The sequence below is a fragment of the Lipotes vexillifer genome, unplaced genomic scaffold (genome assembly GCF_000442215.2).
Source record: "Lipotes vexillifer unplaced genomic scaffold, Lipotes_vexillifer_v1.1 scaffold257, whole genome shotgun sequence".
Classification (NCBI taxonomy): Eukaryota; Metazoa; Chordata; class Mammalia; order Artiodactyla; family Lipotidae; genus Lipotes; species Lipotes vexillifer.
Window position 1 is genome coordinate 1,049,161 of NW_006778935.1, and position 22,569 is coordinate 1,071,729.

Sequence of the window (22,569 nt, forward strand, 5' to 3'; positions counted from 1 at the left end):
CAATGGTGCCACATGGAGAGGCGGTTGGTAGAAGCTAGTGTTAGGATCCTATTTTGTCAAATAAGGGATGCAGAATTCCCTCAAAGGTTTCTAAACATCAAAATCACATGGCAGCACTGAGGTGCTGGCATGAGTACAAGTCTATTGATCAACATCAGAGGAGAGGAGCATTGGAGGGGTGACCTCCGTCTTGGCATGAACGCGAGATACATTTATAATCCGCTGCAGCAGGAAGTTGCTGTAGCCAGACATAAAGTGTTGCTTCAGTGAGACACAACCACCATAGCAGAGGCAACAGGGCAACATTTCTTGACCACTCAGCAGGTGCCAGGGACTTTCTGCTTTACTTCTGGCTTTCACAACAACCCACCTAGCAGATGTGACCATCTCCTGTTTACATTTGAGGAAACTGAGTTTCAGTGAGACAATTTTCCTAAGGACACAGTATGGGGGAGCAGCAGTGCAGTTTACCCAAGGACAGACATCTAGAAAACAGCAAAGTCTGTGCTCTGAGAACAACACAGTGTGTGACAGAAACCATCTTTGAATGATCTACCCTTCACATTAAGTGAAAACTCAGTTGAGACTACGGATATTTGAATAAGAAACTGATCTAATATAACGTTGTACATATGAAACAGATAATGTTATAAACCAATATTACCTCAATAAAAAATAAATCTAAAAATTATTTATTAATTCATTAGAAAATATAAGCCCATTACATATTACTATATTTTGTGAAAAATAATTATACTTTCAAAACAAGAAGAAAATCAGTGAGATTAAAAAAATCTCACTGGCAAAAAAAAAAATGAATATAATGGACATTATGTCCATTTATTACTCTGAGGAGTTTTCAGGATTTTAATGTGTATCATGGGGGGATGGGAAATGGACAGACATAATCAGACCTCAGTGTCTTTGCCTCTTGAAGAAAAGTTTCTCCTGATGTATTTTTTGACACAAGATGCTTACGGATTTTTGTTTGTTTGTTTTTTGAGGGAAAGTAAAGAAAAACAACGAAGGGACGAATGTTTCTGCACCTTCTCCGAAAACAGGGTTGAAGATATTATCCCCTGTTGCCTAATGTTGCCTGTGTATGATCCAAGAGATGAATTCTTTTGTAATTTAATACCAGGAAAATGTTTGCCCCTCTTGGAAATGCAAGTTTCCTTTAATCAGATAAGGAGAATTATCTAACCCATATTTCCTTTTCTCAGAAGCTAAGAGCTAGCTTTAGTGTTCAAGGACAGAAATTACATTAAATGATTACTTCTGTCCAGTCGAAATACAACACGGTTCACTTATTTGAATTTTTTCCACATATGTGATTTGAAATTTTTAGTAGCCGTCTTAAAAAGTAAAAAGAAATGAATGAAATTAATTTTAATAATATATTTTACATAGCTTGATTATCAAAAATATTATCATTTCAACGTGTAATTAAAATCAATACACATCAATATAAAAATATGAGATTCTTTTTTCTTCTTTTTTTAGTGAAGTCTGAATTCTAGTGTGTTATTTTATACTTGAAGCACATTTCAATTCCAATGAGTCACTGTTTGTGGTTAGTGACTCATGTATTGGACAGCAGATCTGGTAACTGGTAGACAGTCTGTGTGCATATGTATGTGTGTACATTTTTTTTTTCTATTTTTATAGGATTTTTTTTTTTTTTTTTTTTTTTTGCCATATGTGGGCCTCTCACTGTCGTAGCCTTTCCCGTTGCCGGACGCGCAAGCTCAGCGGCCATGGCTCACGGGCCCAGCCGCTCCGCGGCATGTGGGATCCTCCCGGACCGGGGCACGAACCCGTATCCCCTGCATCGGCAGGCGGACTCTCAACCACTGCGCCACCAGGGAGGCCCTAGGATTTTTTTACATGTCGTCTATGAAGTTACTTTAACATTCTATGGGAAGTTTTCAGGATATGACTTATAAATAAATGAATACAGCAATAAACAAATGACTACATACATATCACTAAGATCAAAATTTAGAAGTTTTAGGCCAAGCTTTGCCTGAACTGTTTTGTAACTGTGGGTAAATGTTAAGCCTTTAGTTTTCAGATTCCTCCTTGAAGAAGTGATAACAGTTCACCTAGATGGCTTCTAAGGCTGCTCAAGGCCTAAAAAATGATGATTTTGCTGCTTTTAAAAACCCAGGTACTGGGTTTTGATTGTGCTTTTAAGTTAAGCACATGTTAAATCATATGTCACAAGATGAATCTGAAAAATGCCTCTTACCTTTCTCTCTAACCTGATCGGATTATTGAATAAGGAAGTGAAGGGAAGGATGGAAGGATGTGGTACAGCCTGCCTGACTCTTAGCTTCTATGCTCACATAGTTTCCCCACGTTACCACGTTAGGCACTTTGGGGTGATAACTGAGTAGGTCGTGTTCACTGCTGTGTCCCCAGGGCACACAGAAAGCACTCAATAAATATTGGTCGACTGAATGTGTGAGAAACACTTCTCCCCAGCACGGTCTGAGTACATGGGGCTGTGGGGACTCTTAGTTCCCAAACAAGGATTATCTGTACAGGGCTTTGTGGGTTTCAGATAGGGCAGCAAAGGGCAATAGAAGTTCTCTTTTCAATAAGACAAGTTACCTCTTCAGCTTGGTTCTAGTCCAGAGCAAAATGTCAGACCCCCCCCCAGGTTGGCAGCTGCAATATGGCAAGTCAGCCAGTTGGTCTTGGGCCTACAGGCTAGAACTCAAGGGTAGGACTTCCTGCATATCTAGTCTCAGAATTTGGTCAAATAAAGAAATTCAGTCTACAAGCAAAAGTGAGCTGAGAGGAGACAAAAGCTGTAGAGAGTGGAAGGAGTTGGGTGGCTTTCCTTCTTACAGTGGTGTAGATCCAAAATGTGGTGCAAAACACTGAAAATCCATCAACTAAACTTCAATTAAAAGAAAAAAAGAACAATCAAGCAAAGACTGTGATATGACAATTTTCAAAGGAATAAATATAAATTGACAATAAATATGCCAAAAAATTCAACTTAATAAGGAAATGCAAATTAAGATACTAATGACATCACTTTTTTCTCCATCAGTTTGCACTTTCATGTCTTGCTGATAGTTACAAACTGAAACAGAAAAGTCTTCAAATTGATCTAGGGATCCCACTTTTAAAATTTTAAGAAAACAGGAATATATGAAAAAATTTATACATACATATTTATTAATACATTTCTTATAATAGCAAATAATCAAAAACAACACTTACGTTCATCAATAAAAAATCATTTAAATTAATTGTGGTTTGTCCATTCAAAAAAAAAAACAACACTGAAAATCCATGTAAATGACTCTTCTCCTTTATACTATAAAACAAACAAAAAATACCCCTTCAACTTACTTTTTCTTACTATCCTTTTTGGCTGTCTTTTCCAAAGCTGCCCTCCTTCGCAAGTAGTCATTCTGGATTTCATTATATTTTGTAGTGTGTTCTTTGATAAGGTCGGTGGTTTTCTTGTGGTGTCTCTTAACCAGGTCTTTCATTTCTTTGTAGTGCTTCTTTTGAAGTTTCACAAACGACTTCTGTTGCTTTAGCTCTTCAATTGTCTGCGCCTCTACTTCTGCAACAAATGGGTATGAGAGTTGAGAGGCCTGGAAGGGCTGAGAGGACACAGCAGTTGCAGTTGAGCAATATTTTTCTGACCCCAGCCCACTGGACCTTGAGAGCAGAGCTTGGAAGTCAAACGTGTGTTCCAGGCTGGTTTTATAGCTTGCTAACTTTGTGACTATGTTACCAAATTTCTCAAAGACCCAATTTCTTTACTCATAATTTTTTTAAAAAGTTTGGGTTCCCTAGAAACAGAGCCCAAGAGAGGTATTCAGGTACATGTGATTTATCAAGGGGGGCTCTCAGTAGGAAGGGAGTGAGGGCAGCAGATACAGAAGAAGAAGTAGCTAAACAAGGATGTGGTCTCGGCTGGAGTCCGGCTTCTGCCTGATCCCACGGGGAGCTCTGGAGCGTGAACTGTACTACAGAGTTAGTCTCACCTTGAGTCAAGAAAGCCCGCTTTTTGCCTATTTGGGAATGTCAGTTGTGGGGAGGCATAAGCTCCTGGAGAGGGGGCTTCCTTTTGGCTGAGGGCAATTTTCTTTCTTTCTTTTTTTTAATAAAAGATCTCCCACACCATCTTCAGCTATCCCTGTGGTTTGCTAATATGTTTGCAAATGGCACTGCACCTGCTTTATATAAATTTTTGATGCCTAGAGCATCAAATGTATCAGGGCATTGTCAGAGACATAGCTGTGTAATAAATAGCTCAAATGGATATAATGAGATATGCTCCATGATCAACAGAGTAGCAAGATATCAGATGAGAAATCCCTCTTCATGATCAGTGTGCCTTCCATGAGGGCAATTTTCAAAAGCAGAGGAAGCTATGAGCTGTTAGTAGCCAACGTTTACTACAGCTGGGAGCTGGGTGCCACAGATGGTAAAGGGGGCACTAACAGGATCCACTTTAAAGATCACACAATTTCTACTTTTTAGGGTTGTTATGGTGATGATGAAATAAAAGAATTAATGGAAAGTTTTTAACATAGTTTCTGGCAGTGTGCCTGTTAGAGGCTTAACAAATGATTGTACAGGTTCTAAGGGGCACTATTCACAGTATAGATATTGTAGGTTTGTATATTTATCACAACATTGCTCCAGTATAGATCAGTAAGGTGAGGGAAGGTCCTTGCTATGATTTACCCAAAGGCACCATAAGGGTTGGTGGTAGTTTATATCACTACATAGTGTTTTATTTAATGCCAAGAAAACATTTAATGTGACAGAGCTTGATTTGAAAACAGTCTGTGTTTCACTGACTTGTTTATTCAATTGTAAAAATATGCATTTAAAAAATATGTTAACATTTCTAAAACTAAGATGCATCACGTAGTCAATGGAGTGTCACAATTTGTTGGTGCTTTTCTTTCTTGGCCATCCATGAGTAGTGAGGTACCTTAAAAAGGATGGTGTCTTAAATTCAATTAATTATCATTAATTTAGACCTAGATTAAGTCATAGTTCACAAGTTTTCACCCTTTGATGTGAACTTTCTGCTTCTGGGAACAAAAATAAGTTATCATAAATATTTAGAACTGTCAAGAGACTCAGAAATAATATATGCCATGAATAACAACAGACCTGGATAGCAAATGATATATCTAGTGGATAAATGTTGAAATCAGAATAACAATTTATGTTCTTAAATGATAAGGTCTTTAAGCAATTGAAATATGTTTCCCTTTTTAATAATGTATCTATTCTCCTGACATTCGATTCCTTTTGAGAAAGAGGCCAGGGAGAGAATCAGGTACATTTATTTAATGGTTTCCCTCAGGCCCAGATGGACTCATTATGGCTGCATAATGATTGATTATATTAAAATTTATAATCCTAAGGAATTGCTGCAGTTTTGGTGACAGATTCAACCTCACTTCTTTAAAAATGGTGTGCAGCACATCAGCTGTGGCAAGTTTAGCAACAGGGTTCAAGATGTTGCAACCTATGACTAAAAATAATTCCACGGAAAGTATCATTTTTTAAAAAGTCTGTGGATGAAAGGCTATTGTTTGAATATGTCCTTAAGCATAAAGGTAATGTCCATTTATATAAGGAAACAAATACCACTCATAAACCAACCAGAGATAAACACTGCTAATATATTGATATAGACACCCACCCTTCACCTATGCATTTGTGTATTTTTAAATAATACTGAAATCATGCTCTTATTTACACTTCTGTCTCTTGTTTTATGTGTGAACATTGTATTGTTTCCCATGGAATTAAATCTTTAAACACATGTTTTCTTTTCACACATTCCTAAAATAAGTTTTTGAGGCATATCTTATGTATTATTTTGGTGAAATCATAAATACATATCCCTCTCAATTTTCACAATGTGAAGAGGTTTCTGTAGCCACCACTTAGATCAAAATCAGAATATTATCAGCACCCCAGACACCCTCTTTTTGGTTCCAGCCTTCCCTCCCACACCCTAAATATAATCCAAATCCATGTTTCTAAGAACACAAATTACTTTTGCCTGTTTTTGAACTTTGTGTAGCTGGAATCATAAAGAATGTGCTCTTTGGTGTCTGTCCTCTTTTCTTCAACATTGTGCTGTGAATTTTATCCATGTAGTTGTGTGTAACTGTAGTTTATTTCTACAGCTGTATCCTATTTTATTCTGTGACTATACCATAATTTATCCACTCAACTGTTCATGGATATTTAAGTTGTTTACAGTTTTTGGTTCTTATCATAGTGCTGCTTTTTGTGTACATTTCCGTTGTATGTTGGGCCAACATGTTATACACTGCCACATACTGCTAATTGTATTAAAGAAAGCTTGTACCAATTTTAGTCCCACTAGTTTAAAAAAATTAACCAAATATAAAATATTCCCAAACTGTATCACCATTCTTAAACTCTGTGTATTCTATGGTCACAAACAGCTCACATTCTGCATTTCTAACATATGCTTTATTGTGGGCACTTTGGGAAGATTGCATTCCTGTTCACTGGGTCATATTTCCAGTATGAAACTATTCCTTGATTCCAAAATACATCTTGTGAAATTATGTTATTTTTTTATACCAGTAGGGTCCTATTTGCCAAGTATGGTTACTTCTCTGTGATTATATTGTGTAACATGGCTTGAAGTAGGATGTTTCTGTAGATGGTTTTAGAAGAGAAATATTAATGATGTTATATTTCAAAGATGAAATCTCCTCTCCTCTAAATACTTACCCTGCGTAATATTCAGCTGCCTAATTCCATAGGGAAAAAAGGTGGTATTTACCTGTTAAAACACTCTGAATAAGATCTTCTGTTTTGGCAGGTGCCTTTACAGAGCCTGAAAAAAAAAAAAAAAAAAGCCTCTTTTAACTTTTAAAATTGTTTTCTTCCTGTAAAACAATGTTTGGCTCTTGACTCTAAGTCTCTTTATGGAGAAATTACAAATTGTGGGAGAAAATTATCCTAAAAATATTCTAAGAAATGTCTTCATTTTGTAACTTTGGGGCAAACCTAATTAAATGTGAATCTATATGCTCCAGTTATAGAAAGGCCATTCCTCCACTTTGAATCAAAACTCTGTCAACAAATTCAGTTTAGGATACTGCTACCTTCTGGCCATAACAGGAATGACAAGTGATCTTTTAAAGGATATACAGACTGCCAACAAACACATGAAAGAATGCTCAACATCACTAATCATTATAGAAATGCAAATCAAAACTACAATGAGATATCATCTCATACCGGTCAGAATGGCCATCATCAAAAAATCTAGAAACAATAAATGCTTGAGAGGGTGTGGAGAAAAGGGAACACTCTTGCACTGTTGGTGGGAATGTAAATTGATACAGCCACTGTGGAGAGCAGTATGGAGGTTCCTTAAAAAACTACAAATGAAGAACTACCATATGACCCAGCAATCCCACTACTTGGCATATACCCTGAGAAAACCATAATTCAAAAAGAGTCACGTACCAAAATGTTCATTGCAGCTCTGTTTACAATAGCCAGGACATAGAAACAACCTAAATGTCCATCATCAGATGAATGGATAAAGAAGATGTGGCACATATATACAATGGAATATTAGCCATAAAAAGAAACGAAATTGAGCTATTTGTAATGAGGTGGATAGACCTAGAGTCTGTCATACAGAGTGAAGTAAGTCAGAAAGAGAGAGACAAATACCGTATGCTAACACATATATATGGAATTTAAGAAAAAAAAATGTCATGAAGAACCTAGGGGTAAGACGGGAATAAAGAAACAGACCTACTGGAGAATGGACTTGAGGATATGGGGAGGGGGAAGGGTAAGCTGTGACAAAGCGAGAGAGAGGCATGGACATATATACACTACCAAACGTAAGGTAGATAGCTAGTGGGAAGCAGCCGCATAGCACAGGGAGATCTGCTCAGTGCTTTGTGATCCCCTGGAGGGGTGGGATAGGGAGGGCGGGAGGGACGGAGACACAAGAGGGAAGAGATATGGGAACATATGTATATATATAACTGATTCACTTTGTTGTGAAGCAGAAACATACCATTGTAAAGCAATTATACTCCAATAAAGATGTTAAAAAAAAAAAATCAAAGGCTGACCAGCAGGCAGGAATAATGTTGCAGGCAAGATCCATTAGAGGGTGCCAAAGCACTGGACAAACGTTTAAGGAGAAACAGGATAGTTGTATAGTCTCAAAGTGTCTCCACTAAGATATCAATTAACTATAAAGGGGAAAATTGTAACTTTCAGTGGAGAAACCTGGTAGATGGCACCTTAACCAAGTGATCCAACATCACTGATGTTGAGACACAGCAACATCAGATACCCCCGACATAATGCTCTCAGAACAGTATTGCTTCTGTGATGCTCTTGCCAAAAATGCGTAATTTTAGTTTAATCATGAGAAAACATCAGGCCAACCCAAATTGAAGGATAATCTACAAAATAACAGACTCTTCAGAAGTGTCAAGGGCATGAAAGACAGGACAGACTGAGGGACTGTCATAGATTCAAGGAGGCTAAGGAGACATGACAATTAGTACAATGTGGGATCCTGAGCTGGAACCTGGGACAATCAAAGGCATTAGTGGAAAGCAGGTGAAGTTCAAACAAGGTCTGTGGTTTAGTTCAGGGTATTGTGCCATTGTTAATTTCCTGGTCTGACTCTGACAGATGTTAATGCCAGAGAAGAGGGGTCCAGTTTTGCAATGTATTCTGTGCTATTTTAAAAATTATTCTGTAAGTCAAATGATTCCAAAGCACCCAGGTAAAAAAATCAAATGCTAAAATTCTCTTTTGCTCTCAAAAGCACAAGGTTATATTCACTATTTAAATTAATTATTCATATTCTAGAAACACACTAAATGTTTGTATTTGGTATATAAAAACTTCATTTGAAAATATCACTCCTTTTTATACACAGGTTATCTCCTTATTACTATTAATCTCAACAACCTCCTTTCTTAAGTAGTCTCAGTAGGAGCATAGAAGCTAAAGGGAAGAATTTTAGGATCGTGGAGAACTGGTGTCAGTCTTGCCTTCACTCTTCAATAGCGACATGGCCTTCAAGAATTATCTTGTCATTTCAAAACTGCAATTTATTCATCTGCACCATGGGGGCAGTGGTAGAATCAACCCTCAGAAGCCTGGTTTAAGAGTTAAACGAGATAATCCACATGAAGCATTTAGCAGCGTGCTCAGCACATGATAGGCACTTAAAATTGGTGAAAGGAAGTGGAGAAAGATGCGAAGGAATTCTTGGCAGAAATGTAACTTAGTGAGGTAGAACTAAGAATGTGCTTCTAAAGCATAGCTGCATATAAGGTGCTTGAAGAACCCTTCACACACCCTGCCAGCAGATGGACCATAATCCATCACTAAATAAAGACATGGGAAATCTGGGTGATATTTTGCTGTGGCTTCGTAAATTGTCAGCAGAGCCAGATGAGCACTTATGAGTCTCTTGGCCTTCCTTCATTCCTTCCTTCCTTCCCCCATTCATTCCCTCATCACATGTTTCTGGAGCATCTCCTAAGTCCATGCATTTTTGCCCATGTGATATTTTCGCTAAGTCAATCATGCTGCCTCCTTCAGTGGTACATATAAACTAGAGGCTCCTAGTCATGTAGCACAGCTCTCTCATCAGAGTGTTTACCTGGAGCTGGTTGGCTGTGGAGAGCCTGGGAGGGTGGTTTGGGTGTCAGGGATGTAGTGTGATTCATCCCGTTTTCTGCTGGAGTTGTCCTGGCTTCACTTGGAGCTTCTGACTGTGTTTCCCCAGGATCAGCCTAAAATCATAAACATCCTTTAATTTTTCACACTTCTTACGGTTCTTTTGTGACCTTCCTAAACCCACAAAGCTACATTTGATAGCATTTTCACAACTCATTTGGACTCTGAAATATCACATCTGAAACTGTGCAGAAAGCAGGGTAAAAACAGTATGGTGTTGAACCATGATTTTGGCCAGTTAATTGTATTAAAGGACCCGATATTTATGCTTTTCTATGCCCACTGCTCTTGGACGTGTCCTGCAGCATTGACTCTGGACCTGAGCATGTGATTTGCTTTGGTCAAACGAGAGAGTAGCAAACTTGATGTAAGCAGTGGATTGAAAAGCCATTTGCAAATGTTTCTTCTCTTTCTCAGACCCCTGCAATAGCCATGGAGGATGAGAGCCCACATGGAGGAGAGCTGAGTCATGTAGACAAGGATGTCCTGGACCAGCCAGCCCTGAGCTGACAACCTACACTTAAGTGAGCCCACCGAAGATTAGCTGAACCTGGTCCAGATCAACAGAACTGCTCAGCTGACCAAATGACTCATGAACAATAATAAGTAGTTGATGTTGTAAGCCACTAAGTTGGGGGATTGTTTGTTATGCAGCAGTAGCTAATTGATACACTGGTTATAAACATCGATTTTGGAGCCAGACTTACCTGGGTTCAATTTCTGGCCCTGCCACTTATTAGTATTGTGATATTGGGCAAGTCACTTAACTGTCTGTCCCTCACTTTCCTCATCTTTATAGATGGGGATACGTATGTACTGGGGATCATAATATTATCTATATTGTAAGGTTGTTTAGAGGATCAAATAAGTTACTATTCATAAAGTGCTTAGAATAATTCCTGGCACACAGTAAATTTGTGCCTGTTAAATAAATAGATAAAACATTTAAGCTTGTATAATACTACCAATAAATAATAATAACAGATACATTAAAACTTATGAAATCTCTACCCCATTCCCTCCAGCAGCTAGTCTGCTATGCCCTGTGCAGAGCAAACATTTAATGTTTGATGAGTAAATGTCGATCTTTATAAAATAATTGCCTCAGTAATTATATACCATTTTAGCGATGCTTTTCAGGGTTCAGCGACTCTTGTCTCAGAATTGCCTTCTGAGTCCAAGGCAGATTTTACTGACGGTGAGGCTATCCTGATGCTCTACTTTGTTGTACATTAAGAAAATATATTAGGAAATGGCCAAGAGTCATTTGGAGCTCAATGTTGTGACATTTTGTTATGTAATTACAGACAGCAGATTGCCTTATGATAACATTTTTAGAAAATGTAAGATGAGAATGAAAATAATGACACATTGTCACAAGTGGCTTTTAATCTGTCCCCCCAAAGCATCTTTAAAACACAAGTTCCAACACTGCTTTTGGTGATGGCAGAACTTATTTTAATTCGACAAACAATCCCTGTTTACCTACCACAGCCTGCTCTGCTCAGAGCTGATGGTATTGAGATGTAAGGGATGAGCCTGGGGTCAGTGGCGGGGCAGGGGGTGGAGTGGGGGGTCTAAGGAACCTAGGCCAGTGACCTTGGCAGCCTGTAGAACTCACGATGCAGAACTCTGTCTTCTGAAAAATGGCTACTTCGAATGGGGAAGTTCTGGTATGTTTGTGCTGTTCAGTTACATCCATCAGGAAAAGTCTCCCTAGAATCATTATGCCAAGGGGAGGGATTGCATATTTTTTGTTCAGCAAGAGATTGCAAACTGGAGGCTTAGGGTCCAAATGGAGTGCATTGAAATGTTCTAGGGTCCAAATGGAATGCATCGAAATGTTCACCCAATGCTGCCAGATTTTAAAAATAAGGAGATTTTACATTAATAAAATGGATCTCTTTGCTTCAGTTGAAAAATCAGATTGGGCAACACTGGGCCTGCTTTCCCGCTCTGGATGAGAACGGAGGGGTTTCTGCCTCTTTAAGGACACTCCCCTGTGACTCATTTAGACTTTACCTGCCTCAGTCCTGTAGGCATTTGGGTTTGCAGGAGATACTTGAGAAGACTGAACTATCATCGATGTTTGACCACACAATTCATAAAGGAAATGCATTTACATTGCACAGGAGAGACTGAAGTAAAGGGAGTGCTGGACAGAGCACTGGGTCATCAGCAAAGTTACCCACTGGCCTTGGTCCTCTGGCTTGAGTACAGTGGGGGTAAAACTTCCCAGCCTCCCAGCCATAGGGGCCGCCTGTGGTCACCAAACTCAGCTGCCGGGAAAACAGGGACAGAAGGTGCTCCTGTTCCATGGGCGGCTGATCTTGCCCATTTTTTATATCCAGGCAGGTTTCTGGAAACAGGTGGGGATGAATCAGATTCTTCCCGGTGTGATAGCTGGCTGAAATTAGCCCTCTGGAAGAGGATAGGGAAGAAGAAAATTTTGATGGAGGTGATGGAAAGCCAGCTTCCATGAAGGCAATACTGTGTGGCTTCTTTTTGGCAACTAGGTGTAGCACCCTGGGGGTCTCAGGCTGGAGGTGTATTCAAAATGAACCCAGCAAGCTTATTTTGTCTGTATCAGGTTTGCAGGCATTCCATGGGGCTGTGTGCCCTTGGGAAATCAAGTTCTGTCATTAACTTGAATCAAGATGCAAGAAATAGAAGCTCTGCTTATCAAGGGTATGTAAGACAAAGCCCTTACATTCCAGAAACTGATATAATGTATGAATTCAAAGACATTTTTTAAAAAATAGATAAATGTTGAGGAAACGCACTGGCAAACACTTTGTAGTTACAACTGAGGATCAAGAGATCACCAAAGTTTGGTGCTGGATTTGAGGTAAGCTTTGGAGAAACGCTTGGTCCAGGGGTCCTGGGGATGCCTCCAGGCAGGGTGGACGGCACCACATAACCCTGGGGGGTGCAGGGGCACCCTTGGCACTGTACAGTAACAGGCAGTTAATAGAAATGATGGAAATGAGCGAAACGGTCTAGATTTCACGCAACAAGGCAAAGCGAGGCTGTGCCCAGACGTGGAGGGGGAGCTCCTGGGAGGGGCGACTGAATTCCAGCCAATTATTGCCTAGGCTGCGAGGAAAGTTGGGAAACTGACTTTTTGGTGCAATATCTCCCAATTTAAAACCACTGAGATGCCAAACAAAGCACATCTTCAGAGCGCAAGTGGTCCAGAAGCTGCCCATCTATCTGTACCCTCTGCTCAGAGGAGAGAGTTTGCCTGGATTTTCGGGATTGTGTCAGTCAGCAACGTACCCAGAGCCACCGCTGGAAACGCAGTGGGCGGGGCCACCTGGTCTGCAGCCGCGCCCCACTCCCCACCTCCTCGCCCCAGGGACCCAGCAAAAGTGTAGAGAAAAGAGCGGGTAAGGAGGACCCTGAATGCTGGGCTAAGGAATTTGGGGCTCCTTGTGTAGACTGACCCTTGCCAGGGACCTCTCAGGATTTTCTGGAAACAGATTTTATTAATTTAGTGAGAATCTATAGTGGCAAATGTATCGGACTGATGCTTAAAATATGTTGCTAACGAAGGGCAGTATATACAGATTTGAATTGTCTGTTCCCTACTGGAGATTGACCATAGAAGCAGCTGTAGATCACCGCGTGCCAGACACCGTTACACACGCCAGCTTCGTCGCAGCCAGACAGGGAAGGCAGCCGCTCAACTCCATTATACAGCAAAGAAGTCAGAGGCGTTATTAAAGTCTTTACTAAAGACTTGCTAGAAGCCACACCGTTAAGGGTGCGACTGGTGCTTGAATATATGTCATAGTCTAAAGTTTGAATTTTTCTACTGCACTAGTTCACCCTGTATTCTATGATAATAGCAACTTAAGGAACCACAATAGTAACTTACGTTACTGCGGAGATACAGAGATGTATAAATGTAAAGACCATTCTCAAAGAGCTTACTCTGTTGCACTAAAAAGGCATTCAGGTATTAAAATTTAAATTTTTGATATCATCACTGAAAGGCTGAATAATTCCCACTCTGTGGATATGTGAGATGAAATGCAAAAACCAGATTCCTTGCCCCACTCAGAAGCATCAGTGGAAGTCAACACTTGTGACTTGCTTTCTCCCCAGTCTTTGTCCAAATATTCTTTTTTATGAGCTTGAATGAAATAAGCCTGAAATTCTTTCGCATTGCGCTGGAAATTACAATTGAAACAAAATAACTAGAAATATCAGTTTTCTCTATTTAATGGTGAGACTCTTGGGATCCAATTAAACAAATTTCAAGGAAAGAAGGTTCAGAAATAGATATTTCACTTGCACCCAGTTTTGCTTAGCTGGGTAGAGAAAAATCAACTACAGCAGAAGTAGGTCACTGCCCTCCAGTGGCCAAATGAAAGCATTACACTATTTTTCCTTCAAAACATGAAACACTGGACTTTTTAAAGCCAAGATTTTATAAAAAATAATTATATCCTTACTATATCAAAAATAAACATAAGCGCCTTAAAATATAACACAAGTGGATCAGTAAAAGTATAACTGGAAAGGCCATTTTTACAAGTTTTAGAGAAGGAGGAGATGCCATTTGGTATGCTAGTTGAAAAGATTTCTATCCCAGGCACTGAAAATTTGGATCTGATGATGAAGCAAGAGAGAACTCAAATTTGGGGAATTTAGTGGGGTGGTTAAGATGGTAAGTTAAGGGTCTTCCAAACACCAGAATGTGTTGACTGAGCTACTGGAGGTGTCAGTGTCCTTCCTGAGTCATCTAAAAAGTACAGTCCCTTCAAGGTAGTGCTTAGGATGACAGCATCTTGACTCAGATACTAGATGGGTGAGGGCAAGGGCAAGGTCATCAGTGTTTCCAGAATATTGAAGGCAAGACTCATAATTTCATCATGCAGAAATCCGGTCCACTCAGGACAAATGTGGGCAGTGGATGTGGCTTCATCAAAACTAGCCTTTCCCTTAAGAAAGAGCTTGCTTAAACACATGTACAATTGGTACCTTAAATTTATATTACATGAATGAAATTAGATAATATATCTACCCCACATTTCTAAAAATTTCAGAACATTTCTAAAAACTATATCCTGATGTATGTGTTCTGAAGCATTGAGGGATGAAGTATGCTAATATTTGCAGCCTACTTTGAAATGCATCAAAAATCAGTTGCAATAATGAAAGGATAGAGGGATTTATGGATGGATATATATGTAATAAAGAAAATGCATCAAAATTGGAATTGTGGAATCCAGGTGATTGATATATGGGTGTTCTTTTTCAACATCTGTGTATGTTTGAAAATTTTTATAATAAATTATGACAAAACTCTGATATTTTTAAGAGTTTACCAAAGTGAGTTAAAGCAAAAGACAGCTTTAAGGAGCTGAATAAATTCATCTGTTGACTTCAGTTTTTGTCATCATATGTGTCATCATACAAAGAAATCATCAGCATTCACATGGTGTCTCTTTGTTGAAGCCTTAGGGACAGCTGCAAGTTACACGCATATGTGTAAATTTTTATTAGTCTTTCTCCAGACTTTAAGGACTATGAGAGCATCTGATTTTTCTCATCATTATATCGCTATATTGCCCAGTATGGTGACTGATGCAGCATGTTAAAAAAAACTTTTATTAAATGAATGCATTAAGACATCCACAGTTTGTTTCCTCCTCATGTATAATCAATAGATGTAGTGTCAGTGACAAAATCCTGAAACTAAAGAACCATCTAAATGTTATGTTAAAAAATATTTTTGAATGAATGAATCAATGGGTGAAAAATATGAAGATGCTGCTCTTTCTGTGTCTGTGGCTAGAGAATCTGCATTTAGTTCATAATTGCAACAGCTTATTTAGAAAGAGATTAAAGGGTGACAGCTCTGCTGACTATTTTGTGTTGCATATGTTACCATTCCTACCAGCTTTAATTTGTTGGAAATATTTTGATACAGTCTCCAAAGAAATCAGCAGAAATGAATTCTTTGAGTTAGGCAGAAATCAAGGATTCCTCCTTTAAAGAAAACATGGGCCAAACACCCTTCACATTCATCTTTTGGAAATGTATCTTTTATATTAACTAAGCAAATCATTTGTCAAAGACTATCATCAATCACTCACAGAACAGATTCTGGACAATCCCCCAAGGAGAGTTTCTCCTGTAGCTCTTCCCAGGTTCCTGAGATTGAACTGACATTTTAGAGTGGATGGAATTAATGGCTATTCAATTCCATGTGGGGAGAGCCAGGTGCTTGTGAGAGACAGATGCAGGGCTCCAAAGCATTGGTTCTCAATGTGTGGTCCCTGGACCAGCATCATTAGCATCGCTACAAACTTAGAAATGCCAATTCTTGGTCTACCTCAGACCTACTGAACCAGAAACTCTGGGGTTGGGCCAGAGCAATCTGTGCCTCTAGGAGCCAACCAGGTGATACCGATACATACTAAAATCTGAGAGCTTTGCTACTCAAAATATGGTCCAGCCCAGCAGCGTCAGCATCACCCGGAATCTTGTCAGAAATGCAGAATTTTGTGCCCTGCTCCAGACCGATTAAATCTGAATCTGTATTGAAACAAGATCCTTGAGTGATCCGTATGCACATTAAAATTTGAGAAACCTTGCTGTAAAGCAGAGTGAAAAACTTTGTCATTTAGTTATGCTTTTATAATCCCTATGGTATTGGTCATGGCATGGATTCTGGATTCATCGCTGTTTTAGGCAGATGAACCCAAAGCCCCTCATTAGAATCCACTGAAATTTTAAAAATTGTTATGGAGGAGGTCTGTAAAAGCAGTGGAATTGAACTGTTCATTGAGTAGTTTTAACTCAAGTGAATATATGGTCTTCTCTTGAGATCTCCTTTAAAAAGATCCTGGTTCCTCCATTTATTGGCCATTGATACTAAGCAAGTCACTCTATCATTATAAGCAACTGTTCCCTCTTCTAAAAATGGGGACTATATGTTTGTGCTAGTTAAGGCCCAGTTTTACCCAGGGTATCCAATCAAAGTGCCTTGTAAACTCCAAAACTGTGTAGAAATGAAAGGAACAGGGTCATTATCTAAAGGCCATTACCTAAAAGGCAAACTTTCTCTTCCTACTTTATTGGATGCTTTAAAGTTCAGGGATGGTGAGAAACTATTGTTTCTGTAAGTTGGTATTTTTTTTCTTTTCTTTCAAATTTTTATTTTAGATCATAGCACATATGTATTTGACTTAAACCTCGAATACTACACTTATGAGTCTTTGCAGAAAATAAATTCATGTGAGTCCATAAAAATTTTCTTTAAAATGACATGACATTACTTCTGTGATATATGTGGCATATTTTTATACACATGCAAGTGAAAAGTTAGAATGAAATGGTCCTTGATCTATAATTTAAAAATATTAAAAGAGAAAATTTCTTAATATTTTTTATCAAACTATGGGACTATCACCATCATTATCAAGAAACATTTATTTAGTGTATGTATTTTTCTAAGTACAGAGTTTTTTTTGAGATATAATTGACATATACCATTATATTAGTTTCAGATGTACAACATAATGACTCCATACTTGTATATATTATGAAATGATCACCACAATAAATCTAGTTAACATCCATCACTACACATAGTTACAAACATTTTCTTGTGATGAGACCTTTTAAGACCTACCCTCCTGGAAACTTTCAAGTATACATACGGTATTATTAACTGTAGTCACCATGCTGTACATTACACCCCCAGGACTTAGAGCTTTTTTATAAGCCAAAGTACAACCCCTCCCACCTCCCCAACTACCTCTAATATTTGTTTCTCTTTCATGTAAGTTGGTACTTTGCTAAATCATTATTTGAGGAGGAAGAGAATCCAAAATGACCACTAAACCTCATCTTTGATTTTAGTGCCAAGTTCTTGGACAGTGGGTAAAGCGTCAAGCTCCCATCTTGGAAAATTTAAATAACACCCAAGGCCTTATTAAGTTTAAACACTCTAACTTTTTGAGAGCACCACCTTGGATTTTTTGCTGTTGGATTATCCTACTGGTAAAGTTCCTACCATACCATAGGATCTTTTTCTTTTCAAATAATCAATCCCATTGAAGATGCCCACAGTGCCATACACAGAATTAGGAAATAAATTATTTTAGATAAATTTCAGTTCACTTACAAGAGCATATGAATCTGACAACTTAAAAAAGTAGGCCTGGGCTTCCCTGGTGGCGCAGTGGTTGAGCGTCTGCCCTCCGATGTAGGGGACACGGGTTCGTGCCCTGGTCCGGGAAGATCCCACATGCCGCGGAGCGGCTGGGCCCGTGAGCCATGGCCGCTGAGCCTGCGCATCCAGAGCCTGTGCTCCGCAACGGGAGAGGCCACAACAGTGAGGGGCCCGCGTACCGCAAAAAAATAAAAATAAATAATTAATAATAATAATAAAATAAAGTAGGCCTCTTGGAATAAATGAAATTTGAATACTACCAAACAGCTTTCTCTTTTCAACATCAAAAGAATGTGAAGACCACTCACACACCTTCACTTGTATCATGAACACACAGGTGATAGAGGGTCAGCAGGCAGTGTACAAACTAGCCGAATAGATCCCACATATATAAACCTAACTTACTGAAGAATAAGTTCTAATAATATCCAGTGATTTAAAAGGGAGAAATCTTGACATTTGATTCAACAGAAAATTCAATTCAAAGGATTATTATTTAAAGTAAAGGTCTTATATTCTGTGGTCAGTCATCCAGGTGACCTGCTACAGAGGACAGAAAGATGAAAAAGGGCTAGTCCTTATTAAAGTTTAGTAGAAAATTACAGTTTTGTTATTGAGGTAGTGAGATGTGGTATAGTGTAGACCCTTGCTACTCAAGGTGTGGACCATGGAAATGTTATCCCAGCACCTGGGGCTGGTCAGAGATGCTGAGCCTCAGGCCCTAGTCCAGACCTATGTTATTAGATGGGATCAGCATGTTATTATGATGCCTTGGTCTGCACATTAACCTTCTAGAAGTGTTGGTGTGGAACATGAGTTCTGGAGCTAGATTGCTTGGATTTCAATCCCAACTCTGCTCCTTAGTAGTTGTGTGGCACTGGACAAGGAACAGAATCTCTCAGTGCCTCAGTTTCTTCATCTGTTAAACGGCAATAAAAATAGTCGTTAAGAAATATGGATGTTTTAGGACTTAATGTGTTAATAAACATTAAAAGGTTCAGAATGGTGCCAGGTACACTTTAAGCACTCAGTAAAATGGTTCTGCACTCCTTGACGTGCTAAAAACAAGTCATGTTCAAATATTGCATTTGGAATATCACATAATATTTTGCAGTCAGTACATTGGATATTTACTTTATTCTCTTTAGAGGTGTGTTTTATTTTAGTATTATTATTTTTATTTATTTATTTATTTTTATTTTTTATTTTTTTGCGGTACGCGGGCCTCTCACTGCTGTGGCCTCTCCCGTTGCGGAGCACAGGCTCCAGACGCGCAGGCTCAGCGGCCATGGCCCACGGGCCCAGCCGCTCCACGGCATGTGGGATCCCCCCCGGACCGGGGCACGAACCCGTGTCCCCTGCATGGGCAGGCGGACCCCCAACCACTGCGCCACCAGGGAAGCCCTAGAGGTGTATTTTAAAAATAGAAAATAAAAATGTTACTGATGTCTCATTAGTCATCTCTGTTAACCACATTAAACTATTAGGGCTGTGGAACATTTTTTTTTTAAATTAAGAACTTTTGTAAAGAAAAATATATATACATAGAAAACATGCTAGAAGGACATACACCAAAAGTGTTAACAGTATCTGCAAGATTACTGAGAGGCCTTTTTGTTTCTTTGTTTTTAAACAATATTTTATTTAGAGAAATAACTACAAATATTATAAAGCCTTTGTTATGATTCAGATTAGTCAACCTTCTATGACTTTACTAACACATCATCCTGAATTGTGACTTTAAAAGAGACAAAATAAATCCAGCAACTCAAATCTCTGTTATCCCTTAACTTCCAATTATATACTGGAACTATATATATATTTGTAATTCTATCTACCTACCTATCTATCTATCTATCTATCTATTTCACATGATCTGAAACAAATGTCTGCTGTTCAAAGCATGGGGGAATTTTCAACTTTCCTACTTATTTGGTTTGCAAAGTACTCTATGAAGATAATTTATTAGACTGTTTCAATTCTGGGAATATTTTGTAGTCCAACAAAGTCTTTCATTTTCAAATAGAAATGACCTTTATAACTATCAAGTTAAAAGGATTATACTAAAAAAGTCTTTGCTGCTAAAATAGTGTCTCCAGTGCCTGCCATGTCCTAGATAGAATTTTCTTTTGAGAAAACCAGTTACTTATTTTCAGTGGCCTCATTCAAACAAACTTACATTATTACAAGACAAGATAAAGGGCATACTGGTGTTCAAAGGTGTGAAATGACTTTCCTCTCCCAGCATTACATGGTAGGGCAAATGATTTTTTTCTCAAGCTTTAAAAATGAGATCAGTTAAGGGTTTAGACATTTCAAAGGAAAAAACTGTATTTTCTCTATTGCCATATGGAATTTATGTGATTCAGTACCTCTAAAATTATTTCTAAAATTGCAAATGTTCAAATATTCTTTAAGTTTAATCAGCATTACTGAAAATCCTTATGACCATCATTTTTAGAAGAGAAACAAAAATAATGTTGACCTAAAATTCTACTTCTGTATTTTTATAACCATTAGTATTACATTCTCCTCAAATAGCTTTTAAAAAAAACAAAAACAAAAACTGAAGTATAGTTGATTTACAATGTTGTGTTAGTTCCAGGTGTACAGCAAAGTGATTCAGTTATACATATATATGTATATATATATTCTTTTTCAGATTCTTTTCCATTATAGGTTGTTACAAGATATTGAATTCTCTGGGCTATACAGTAGGTCCTTGTTGATTATCTATTTTGTATATAATAGTGTGTATCTGTTAATCCCAAACTCCTAATTTGGAAGTAAATTCATGTCTACCATTAGGCATAATTTTCCAGCAGTGTAAAATTTCCCTATAATACTGCATACAACAGAAAGCATTATTTATAAAACTTTCCAGTCTAACTTTAAATTTCATCAGAGAGGACGATATGTATTTATTGGTTCTGTTGGATATCATGCCTGCAGTATAAATAAGAGTCCAGAAAATTTTAATCTGATGTTAAATATTTTTCTTTTTTGCATTTCATTTTCTCTCATGTTCAATTAACTCAACATCTTAGATCAAAAATTTCTAAAATTCTATACAAAAAACAAGGAAATAATCATAAATATGCTCAAAAACATATTTATGTGATGTTCACTGAAGATCTGTTTAAAATAGTGAAGCATTCAAAATATCCAACAATAGGAGATTGGAAAAATAAATTATGTACATATGTATGATAGAACATTATGAAGTTATTAAAAGTCATGTCGTAGAAGAATATTTTAAGACATGCAAAATGTTTGCATTAAGTGAAAATAAAAGGTTAAAACACAGACTGTGAATATTATCCCATTTTATGAAAAAGTACTAATTGTGCATAAAAAGCTGAGCTACATATATACCCCATATTTACAGTTTATCTCTGGGTGGCTTGGGTGTTTGGATTATAGGTGAATTATTTGGAATTTTCTTTTCTCATTTTTATTTTTAAAATTTTCTATGATAAGTCTAGGTTTCTTTATTCTTTTGGAATAAGAAAAAGATGATTTAATAAATAATGTCAACTCTAACGGACTTGCTATTAGTTATAGTTACCAAAACAATTTTCAAGGTTTTTCTTCTATACTGATAACTCTCCATTTTTCTCATGTTTCCCTGAATTTAACCTCTGAACATTCAAATGAAATATGAAAATAGCTAGTTTCTATCACTATTTGTAATATTGCTGTCATCTCCAATAATCATTAAACTCTATTTCAATCTACACAGAGGCTTCATATTTTTAAAATTACTTTGATTATTTCTAGAACCTTCCTTAATTAGTCTTTGCATAGTGACATCTAATTTAGAATAATACACCAATTATTTTGGGAATATGTATTATAATACATAAATATACAGTAATAATAGTAATGACTTTATGGCTCACACTACACACCAGGCACTGTGTTAAGTACCTTATGTATTGTAAGAAATAACAAAAGCACTTTAAAAACCCTGTACTTTAAATTAAAGACAAAAGAAAACACCAAATAACTTGATGATCATCTTCTTTTTTAAGTGCCTTATTCACCTTTAATCAACATGAAATTATCTAGAAACTTTCCCCTGAAACAGCAAGATGTGTACTGTTTAATGTGGTCACAAAATAAGATGCTGGTGGTGGCCACAGAATGCCAAAAGAGAATGAAATACGAAAAATTCAGGTATCATATAGATGTTTTGGGAGATGAGGCTGAACTCCATCACAGTGGTTTTCCAATGTGCTCTTTTCTTCTCCTGAGGGGTGATGTTATGTAGGCAAAGCCAGCAACGAGATGTGGTAATCATGCTTCACGCTGTGCCCAAAACTAGAACACCCTCTCACCTCTTTCTTTACTTCTTCTTCATCTTCCAGAGTCAAAGCTGCCAGTTGTTTAGCTCTCTGCTCCATCAGATTCACATATCGGATTGGATTTGACAAAGCTTCAATCACATCTAAATATGGAAGAGACATTTTAGATCCAAGGTCCTGGAGACACTGATTATCCACCATCCATCAATCCATCCACCCATTCAATCACCCATCCATCCATGCATTTGTTCATTATCTATTTACTTACCTATCCATTTACTGATTCACCATCCAGCT

General features: G+C 37.9%; 1 protein-coding gene across 2 annotated transcripts in view; it reads right to left on the reverse strand.

Annotated features, from left to right (window-relative positions):
- Positions 1–22,569, reverse strand: part of PLCB1 (phospholipase C beta 1) — a 686,206-nt gene that overhangs the window by 95,979 nt on the left and 567,658 nt on the right. For both annotated transcript variants that reach the window (XM_007452039.1, XM_007452040.1), the window contains exons 23-26: positions 22,306–22,415; positions 9,698–9,830; positions 6,824–6,877; positions 3,370–3,589 (exon numbers count right to left, since the gene is read on the reverse strand). In XM_007452039.1, coding sequence (XP_007452101.1) covers positions 3,370–3,589; positions 6,824–6,877; positions 9,698–9,830; positions 22,306–22,415 — 517 coding nt within the window. The remainder of the gene's footprint in view (positions 1–3,369; positions 3,590–6,823; positions 6,878–9,697; positions 9,831–22,305; positions 22,416–22,569) is intronic.